At 44.2% G+C, this 10,718-nt stretch overlaps 1 protein-coding gene across 1 annotated transcript; it reads right to left on the bottom strand.

Annotated features, from left to right (window-relative positions):
• Positions 1 to 4,549: 4,549 nt before the first annotated feature.
• Positions 4,550 to 10,554, bottom strand: aqp9a (aquaporin 9a; the record flags this gene model as incomplete). The annotated part of the gene is made up of 6 exons (XM_083654596.1): positions 10,299 to 10,554; positions 9,596 to 9,722; positions 8,351 to 8,488; positions 7,979 to 8,097; positions 6,842 to 7,059; positions 4,550 to 4,775 (listed from the first exon to the last, which is right to left on the bottom strand). Exons 1-6 carry the CDS (start codon positions 10,398 to 10,400, stop codon positions 4,550 to 4,552), a joined length of 930 nt encoding a protein of 309 aa, XP_083510722.1. The 5' UTR covers positions 10,401 to 10,554.
• Positions 10,555 to 10,718: the final 164 nt, after the last annotated feature.

Raw genomic sequence — 10,718 nt, forward strand, 5'->3', positions numbered from 1 at the left:
TGTGATTTGCTGGCTCAGATTTGAACAGATCTGAGCCAGCCAATCACGTTATCCTGTGATGACGTAATGTCCTGTGCCCCGTGACCGGATGAACCATATATGGACTTCCTCCCCCCGACTGTGCTGCTGCTGACTGTTACTGCATTATCCGTCAGATCCCTTTGCAATACCAACCTCGTGCAATACATAAAGGTACATGGACGTTACTCTGCAGAAACTACAGTAACAAAATCACGAATTGCTCTGTTTTTGGAGCTCTGCATGTCTGTGTTTGTCTAGTTAATGTTAGCTAACGGCTAACATTCGCTAGTTAGCCAACCAACCAGCAGCTAACATTAGCTAGCTAGCTAGCTTACCGGAAGCGATATTTTTTTCGGATGATGGCGAAGGCATAACCTGGCGTCTTTCATGCAGGCTAGCAAGCGTAACTGCTGTATGTCTGTCTGACCCACTGAGTTTGACGGTCTGACCACAGACTGTAGAAAGAGATGTAATGCAGGACAGCCAAGCGAATGTGTTTGGATGGAAGTTTGACGCTAGCCCAATCAGAGGCAGAGAGGGGCGGGTTATGCCTTCGCATAGCCTTCGCCATCATCCGAAAAAAAATATCGCCTCCGGGACAACAACGCTTCCTACCCAGCGTGTGCACGTCTTTCCGACAGGGGTGGTTGTTATTAGCCTGGGTAAACCCATCCCCCACGTGACCTGCTCTCAGACCTGTTCTCAGTCACTGAGAGAGCAGGTCACGTGGTGGCTGGGTTTACCTAGGCTAGGTTGTTATGGCAACTATCAACAACAACAACAACTACTACAAGACATAAAGACCGAAATAGGCTACCTTGTTAATGTGTCTGTCGGAGACACGGCCTATTAAAATTTAATATGAGCCGAATATCAGCCTGCGCTCAGCTATGTATACAGGAAGTAAACCGGATATTCAGGTGGGTTGTGACGGTTGTTATTGTTGTCAAGTTAAAACTGTCTATACTTTATGATGTAACAACTATACTGCGTATAGGAAAGCAATGTGGCATGCTATTGATTTTCAATGCAGATCCTCAGCTGCAGTCCCTGGGTGTGACATGTATTAGCAGCACAGTTACCCACAACAATAATTGTGGTTCAATATTTTCTGGATGAAGCAAGTGGTGATTTGCGGTCGGTGCCATCCTCCATAGTTTGGTGCATTTTCTCACAATATATATATATATATATTATATATACATATAGTATGTGCTGATGTCACTCTGTGGCTGACACAATGTGCCAGTGCAGAGGAAAGAGGACAGCGGTGCTAATCTGAGTCAATATTCTACATTTAGACTTTCAGCTCTGTGCAAGGAGCTGACGGCGGAGCAACAAGGCACAGCTTTGTGTCTCCTTGCAGTGACAAAGCAGGACTGTAAGAAGTGGCATTGGCCTGCTGAGCATCCCCAGCTCTCACACATGAGCCACTGACCCTGAAGTGTAAGTGGAGCAAACATAAACAATGGGAGCAAAGAAATAAGTAGAATGAGGGTTAGGAGCATCACACTGTGTGCTTGCCAGGTATCAGAAAGGGTGCTCTTTGGAGTCACTCAAGATTGACATATTGATCAACAGGCAAACGAGGGACTGAATCTCATTGTGGTTAAGAAGGCTGATCTCCTTGTTTCAGGGCATGAAATGCGTAGGCATAGCTCATACATTAAAAAGTGTTTTGACCTTTTTTCAGCCTGCTGATAAAGAAATAACAAATTCCCCACTATCAGTATTCCCCAATCCCCCCCCCCCCCCCCAATTTGGTCATTAATTTTGGCTCCTGATAACATTAGCTACAGTAACTGCTTCTCGGAAGGAATCAAGATCCTCCTGGTACTTGCTCCTGGTTGGTGGAATCCCAAGTAGACATAGGCTAATTAATTAAGTTACCAAAACTCTCCCCTTGTGCAATCCTTTAAAACAACATACACGGCAGGTAGAAATCAGACCGATAACAATTCACAATTCCAAATGTAAGTTATAGATTTAATCATATTTGAATTCAAAGTGATGGGTGCTTTAGAGGAATAACATTCTTCATACTCCATGTCATGTGAAAGGGACATGGAGAAGTGGTCCTGGGTGTTTGTTTTTGTTTGGGCCCCTGGTTCTGCAGGAGCTTTCAAAACACTTAGTGTTGACCAGTCCATCAGTGCTTCCTGAAAGCAGCTACTGTATGCCTCTGCCTGGCTAAATCCACCCAGAGGGTAGTAATATATATGGAGCCTGGCGTCATTCAACAGCTGTCCTCCATAAGTGATAGAATAGCTTTAAAGTGTGTACTTCTATTCTATCTACTCGCTGTACAAACATGTATTGAGCTGTTCACCAATCTATACAAACAGATTTTCGACCCTGTTCCACAACTGCCATCGTGCATCATATATTGAATGTGACAAACTGACACAGATAATCATGTGATCAGCTGGTGGCAGATACACCCTGCCTGCAGTCTTTGTGACAGCCTGATATCAGACAGAAGTGTCAACTTGTTACACTGTAGTGGAATTTTATGAATGTGTTGCTGGTCACTCATTAACACTGAATACCTTAATGAATACCTTAATTATGAATAATAATTTTCACTCACAACACTCATGTGTTGTGGCCGGATTGGAAGGTCTGGATCCAGGCAAGGTGACAGTGCTGCTAAAGCTCTATCATTTTGCCAGACGGCCGTCTTTGGTCAGACGCCTCTCCACTCAGCCCTGAGTACTTGGCTGCTGCTTGTTGGGCGACGGCAGGCTCTCCCCTCCTGCCAGGGCCGGGCTCTCTGCTCCAGGTCAGCCCAGCAGGCTCTCCCCTCCTGCCAGGGCCGGGCTCTCTGCTCCAGGTCGGCCCAGCAGTGGGAGAGATTGACCAGAGCATGACCTTGACAACCTCCTCTTTCCCTTCTCTATTGCCTCCTCAACTCTTTTTTTTTATACAAGGGAGACTGTTTATTTTTATGCCTCTTGACTAGATCAATGACTTCAAAACCGTCATCTAGTTTGACAGTTATTGAGAGTTGATTTGAGTTAATGAGTTATTAGTTTGAGTTAGTGTGGACCAGTGATGTCACTGGTCCACACTTTAACACTCAATAACTGTCAAATTAAATGACAGACTTCAAAACAGTTTACAGTTTTCTGATATACTACTGATGTTCTAATGATACAAAGCTGGTTGAAAATGGGCGGAGTGTTCCTTTAAGAGCCTGCACAGTATCTGAAGAATTGAATATGTTGGAGGGTTAATGGTGTTCATGCTACTATAGCAACAGGGATCAACAAACTCAGTCACTGTGTGTTTTGACCAGTGTACAGTGATAAATCTAATAGATGGAGTTCCACTGATAGAGTCATATGAATTGAGTCTCTGATAATATGCTATGTATTGTAAAAAAAAAAAAAAAAAAAACGTATTAATATAGATTTTTCGATCAATTTTAATGTAGGCAAAACAACACTTGAGTAAAAGTGACAAATATTAACACGTGAAGGAGAATTCCCTCATGACTTGCAAAAAACGAACAAAATAATTACAAATTAGAACAGAAATAAGCATAACAATCAAGTGAATAGAGGTAATATCACAAAATACTACCACTGAAGAGAATGGGAGCATACCTGAAAGGAGACAAACTCATGCATGTACAATTATTGCTCAAATACCTATTATTTCCACTATATCCAAGTTAAGGGTATTTTTTAAGTATATTTACAACACAATATTTACACATGCAGTTATGTTTGTGACACAACAAACACACACACACGCTCGCTCGCACGCACGCACGCACACACACACACACACACGCACACACACACATACACACACGCACACACACACACACACATACACACACACACACGCACACACACACACGCACACACACACTGACACACACACACACACTGACACACACACACACACAGAGAGTAGAGGGCACGGTCCAGTATGGGATTGAATTATTTGGGATTGAAGTATTTTTAGAAGGATAGTACAATGTTTTGCTTGTTTTCTGTTTCATAACAGCACCTGCTTATTGTATGTGAAAAAGCTGCAGTTTTCATATACGCACAAATATTTGTAAATTATTTTACCAGTCAGTTTGACCCACAACAAGTGTTCTAATGGTGTCACCACTCACCAGTGAGCTGGAAAAGCTGGTCTCTGCTGTTCAGTCACTCAGAAGTGTAACTACGGCCTATCTTGCTATAAAAGGGTTTGCCCGTGAGAGTACGGTAATACCCCTTTCACACCAAGGATCCAACCAGGGTTATTCCCAGGTTGATTTTGGGTAAAGGGTTAGCCCGGTGGCACTATTGCTATTTGTTACGCTAATATGCTAGCCTAATTGTTATGCATCTCTCCCGGCTTGGTGTGAATTGATAAAAGAAGGACACCCTGTCCCCACCCAAGCCTGTCCTTACAGAAGTAGGCTACTGGGCTGGATTCACCTGACTGACCAAAAAACAACCAAAAAAACAATGAATGTGACAGATGATGTACAAGTCAAGACACTCCTGGAAGTTGTGTTTTTGTTTTAGCTCATGGTGATCATCTCATATTTGTCCTTCAGACTGTTGTCCTCGTCTTTGCCGTCCTCCTCTTCCTCCTCCTCCTCCTCCTCCTCTTCCTCCTCGTGGGGCATCTCCGGCTCGTGTTGTTGGCGGTGGTGCATCTGGATGAGGAGGTAGTAGACTGCGGCGGCGACCACGCCCCCCACCATGGGTCCCGCCACCGGGATCCACCACCAGTAGTCTGCGATGCTGCGGAGCACCGACACACACAGGAACACGCAGGAACGTTAACATGAAGCACGACAGAAGCAAGCTTGGATCACAAACAGTGCTGGCTGTCAGTGAGGCCACTGTGGGTCACTGCTGCTGCGATGAGGCTGTCCATCATCAGCATCGACTGCATCTGAACCTGCACGTGACGTTACATAACCCTTGGCTTCACTTCAACAGCACACGCTTAACTCTAAGTTGGAAACAGGCTGACAAAGATTTCTCTGAACTTATGTTTCCATCCATACTCAACCTAATATCATGTTTGTGCTAATTTGTATGTATCTATATTGTGATTTGTTAATTACCTCCACTGAGGAGGTTATGTTTTCGATGCCGTTTGTCTCTGTCAGACTGTTAGCAGGATTACAGGAAAACTACTGGGTCGATTTTCATGAAAGTTGGTGGAAGGGTGTAGCATGGGCCAAGGAAGAACCCATTACATTTAGGCAAAGAACCGATCCGATTCGGGTCAAGGGAGGGGTGGAGCTAGGGAAAAAGGGGCCATAGGTAGGGGTGGGGGAAAAAATCGATACACCACAGTATCGCGATATTTTGCCTGACGATATTGTATCGATATTTGGACGCCAAGTATAGATATTGCATTTTTTTTTTTTGCAGGCCATGCCAGGCCACCGTCCTACTATAAACTTTAGTTCCAAGGCCAGCAGTAAACAAACGGTAGCATATTTTCATTTTGTTTTAACAGTAACAGTTTTGTCATAACAGTAATTTACAAATTCCCCAGTTACTGAATGGGCTGCACAAGATGTTTGTGTAAGTGAAGTGAAGTTGCAAAAACTACATAAGTACAGTAGTCCACACACACATCCAGTTAAGGTGGACTGTAAGTAGACTGTAACAAATAGTTCAGTTTGTCAGGTGCATGCAACTATGACATGACTTTATGAAAGTTGTTGGTCTGTCTACTTGACAATGTTGCTGCAATAAAATGGTTGAAGTCAGATGTACAGACTGAAAAATTGTTCTTATATAAACCAGATGTTGACAAAGTTTTCCTTTGGGGACATCATTTGCAGTTGAAAAAGTAAGAAATCGCAATATATCGAAATATCGCAATATTCAATATATCGCAATATCGAAAATAACGCAGTATCGCAATACTATCGTATCGTGACTCAAGTATCGTTTCAGTATCGTATCGTGGGCATCTGGTGATTCCCACCCCTAGCCATAGGTAGCGATACGAAGGCCATAGAGAGTAGGGGTTCAAGGGGTGGGTAGGGGGGTGGCTAGGTCTATCTGGGTGGTGGGAGGTGGCATGGTAGGAAAGGGGGTGGGGCTAGGGAACAGGCGCTGTGGCTAGGTATAGACAGGGCGTAGAGACTCGGGTTCGAGGGGTGGGTAGGTATAGACAGGGCGTAGAGACTCGGGTTCGAGGGGTGGGTAGGTATAGGCAGGGCGTAGAGACTCGGGTTCGAGGGGTGGGTAGGTATAGGCAGGGCGTAGAGACTCGGGTTCGAGGGGTGGGTAGGTATAGACAGGGCGTAGAGACTCGGGTTCGAGGGGTAGGTAGGTATAGGCAGGGCGTAGAGACTCGGGTTCGAGGGGTAGGTAGGTATAGACAGGGCGTAGAGACTCGGGTTCGAGGGGTAGGTAGGTATAGACAGGGCGTAGAGACTCGGGTTCGAGGGGTGGGTAGGTATAGACAGGGCGTAGAGACTCGGGTTCGAGGGGTGGGTAGGTATAGGCAGGGCGTAGAGACTCGGGTTCGAGGGGTGGGTAGGTATAGGCAGGGCGTAGTGACTCGGGTTCGAGGGGTGGGTAGGTATAGGCAGGGCGTAGAGACTCGGGTTCGAGGGGTGGGTAGGTATAGGCAGGGCGTAGAGACTCGGGTTCGAGGGGTGGGTAGGGGGATGTGGGTTGGTCAGGGTTTGGACTTACTAAATTTGCATATCATAGCAGACTGGATTATTGGCCTGCTCTCTGAGTGCACGTCTAGATTATTAATTTGTTAATGCAACTCAGATATATAACAATGAAGTCCTAATCTAAACTCCTTTGCATGTCTCTGCTCCAGGTACCTGAACACCTCCATGCCCCATCCTGCCACAGCAGTGAAGAGCCGGGGGCCCAGGTCTCGGGCCGGGTTCAGCGGGTAGCCGCAGTTCAGTCCCATGGACACACCGATGGCCATGATGATCAGCCCGATGGCCAGCGGCTCCACTCCTTTGGGAGCTCCGATGTTTCCCCCGTCAATGATAGCCAGGAAGCACAAGACCAGCATGCCGCTCCCCACAACCTGCAGGAGGGACAAGTTAAGTCAAGTTTATTTATATAGCACATTTCATACATAAAGCAAAGCAATCCAAAGTGCTTCACAAGACATTACAGACATAAGAGAATAAAAGACACACCACTTTGTTTAGTCAACTGCAAAGTTAGCGCTGAAAGTGTAGCCTATCACCGGATCAACAAGAAGCATTACCCTCTATGTTTACAAAATGGCTTTTGAGCTCGTAAATATCAGATTTGCAGTGTTTCCTCTGTGGTGCCATGAGAGCAAGATAATTACAACAACTGTCAGAAAAGTTAAAAAAAAAAAAAAAAAATCAATATGGCAGATATTGGTCTCCCCAATACATTGTACAGTTTACTCATGTTTAGATTTTTTTCAAACTATTATTAAGTATCTAAAGAAAAACTGCAACCTGTACTAGAACCACAACTGGGACCAAAACATGAACAGATGTGCAACCAGAACTAAGATGACCTCCAAGCACAGCTGTTAATTACAATTTTAATTACGCTGTTAATTAAAAGTACAGAGTAAATATTAACATTAGAATATTCACATACATTTGACTTACTTTAGCGTTCACCTGATGTGGTTTAACAGTTTCAAGCTGACAGGCATGTTATTTTTGGATGGCTGCACCACCTTAACTAAACAGACTGAAAAGGGTGTTAAGTATAGATTTGACCTTCCAGTGAAAGCCAGGAAATGGGTCATTAGACCCCAAACTAAACAGATGAGGGGGTGTTCTCAGACTAAGTAGAGCAATCAATTTGCATTAGCCACATTTCCCAGAGAAGGCAGCATTTAGTGTCTGAATGGGAGCTGCAGTATAACCAGAGCAGACAACAGCGAGAGGAGGTCATCAGGTTACAGCCCCTAACCCTAACCCTAACCCTAACCCTAACCCTAACCCTAACCCCACCTGATCAATGAAGCCGCCCAGGGCCGACAGGTGTCTGGCAGGGTACGAAGCAAAGATGTGACCTGTTGCATTGATGCCCGTCACCGACAGAATCCCACTCGTGAAATCCATGAAAGCATCTGTGACATAAATATTGACAATTAAATATTATTAATAATAATAATTAATATATAACTGTAGACAGAGAATGATTTTGTCCATTGGCCTCTAATCCCAATTATGTTCACTATGTCACTTTTCAAGAATGTTAGTTATTACGTTTTTGGGAAGCTAGTTTTTGGGGAAACTAGTCCATAATGTATTCTTTCCCCATATGCCTCATTTGTTACTGTTTAATATGCGTGCATGATGAGCGTAATAAAACAGATTCACCATAGTATAACCCAAAGACAGCAGCAGCACCAGCAAAAGCACCGAGAAACTGAGCAATGACATAGAAGGGGAACTTCCAGATCTTCAGTTTGCCCAGGATCACCATGGCCAGAGACACAGCAGGGTTCACGTGGCCTCCTGGGACACGGGACAAAGCAGAGAGTGAAAGAGGGGCGCTGGGGGTGGAGAATGCTGGAGCGGCAGACTCTCTCCATCATTAGTTAGGCAGTGACATTTATGAGAGACAGCAGAAGGGGAGACGCCCCGAGGACAGGGCAGGGTTTTGTTATGTATGTGCAATGGCAAAGAGATGCAATAATGGTCACACATTCTTCTAAATGCAAAGTTGAAGTCCAAAAGAAAAAAGCGAGCAACATTTTTTAGTGTGTCTTTGTCAAAGTGTGTAGACATCATTCCATTCTGCCCGCTCTTGGACCGGTTTGATTGTCTGTTTCGTGATCTGTGATCCTCATGAAAACCATTTGATGGCTTTAGAGACCAGAGCAGGATCTAGTTTCTGCTCAGAGGGAAGCAGTCTCGTTGGGACTGAGTCTGGTGTCTGTCATAGACGGATATGTGTAGCCCTATGATCAATGGTGTTTGCAGGACATGTAGTGCCCTGGGTCATGTACGACCTCAACAAGGCTGTGTGTGCTAGCTAAGAAATCGATGGCCAGTTCACATTCATTGAATCTGGACAGAAGTGCTGGCACGTTCTTGTGACACCGGAGCCTTAGGTGGCACATGGCTGGACCAGCAGTCACACTTCTATGAATAACACTGTTGAACCCTATTACAATATGTAAAGGAGAACAATGTCAGATTCTTTCTTATGTTCTGGCGCAAAGTAAAGTAATTACATTAAATACATAGAGTCTGTAGTACTAAACAATCGATTATTTGCCACCGTGCATGTTGTTTACTGGAACAAAAAAAGCTGAACAGGCATACAAACAAACTGATGTTAACTACTATATTATTAAAACTGATGTGCCATTTTCAATTGATTTGATGGGATGCCAATATCACAGGATGGGAAACTGATTACTGCGAAGTCCAATAACAATTCATTCATTTAAATTGCACATCTGCAGTATTTTATGCCATGCACTCAGGAGACCATGCCAAATAGAAATACTGACGTTAATCTGAGGTTTTGGCTCACATGAGATAAATTGGGTGGAAATCTGCGGTTATGAAATACCCTACAGAAGTATTTAGCACTGTAGGACTTCACATCATTACCTGACACTCCACCAGCCACATACACTGCCATCATCAGTCCTACAGAGAAGCCAATGTGGATGGTGAGCGGCTCGCCCAGGGTGTTGCGGCTGAGGACAGTCTGAGCGACAGACCCACAGCCAAACAACTGGCAGACAGAAGGAGAAAAATGACTTTACACCCACATCCATTCGAGTGACTTGAATCTCTGTTGATATCATTTCTGAACATCAGATAAAACAGATCTTGACCTCAACACCAACCTGAAATATACACTACCAGTCAAATGTTTGGACACAACGCATCTTTCTTTCTTTTTACTATTTCACACATTTTAGAAGTAGAAGACATAAAAACTATGAAATAACACAAATGGAATTATGCAGTGACCAAAAAATGTGTTAAACAAATCAAAACTATCTTATATTTCATATTCTTTGAAGTCTTTGGAAACAAATTCATACGCATCAACTTCACTATTTATATCTGTCTAAGAAACACATTTCAAGTATTTAAGGCAGAAGCCTCTAGATCAAAATGGTTTTAAGATCATGAAAAACAGTCCATTCAGGTTGACTGATATGTAAACAAGTTCTCAGCTGTGAGATCAACAGCAAAGCAAAGACATTGTATAAAGTATAAAGCATTATTGTGAAATGTTCTTGTAGTGTAGCTCAGCCCAACCCAGCATAAACACCATTTTATCAGATGAAACGTTACTTACGACCAAGACAAAAGTTCCCAGGAATTCTGCCAGGAATTCCTTGAGTATTCCATGTTTCAGAGCACAGTGTTGCCTCATGCTTCTCTTGTGTTTTATTTCCATGTGTCACTGTGCCAACTGCTGTCAGAACTGCCAGATGTGTGGACCTCTGGAGCTGATCAGAGCCGTCACGTTCTGCCAGTGTGTGTGGACCTCTGGAGCTGATCAGCGCCGTCACGTCTAATCCCCTCCTCTGGCCATCCGCAGCCATTCAGCACAGATCATTGATCCGCTTGTAAAAAACACATTCCTCTTCAGCCTCGTCACAACACTGTTTTCAGGACAGAGGCCAGACGGGGTGAACGACAGGTGGATTTGATCAAGGGGAGCGAGTCAAATCCAACCCTTTGTTTTGCATTGTATCTCAATGAAATGTTCGCT

The sequence above is a fragment of the Poromitra crassiceps genome, assembly GCF_964638095.1.
Source record: "Poromitra crassiceps genome assembly, chromosome: 18".
Classification (NCBI taxonomy): domain Eukaryota; kingdom Metazoa; phylum Chordata; class Actinopteri; order Beryciformes; family Melamphaidae; genus Poromitra; species Poromitra crassiceps.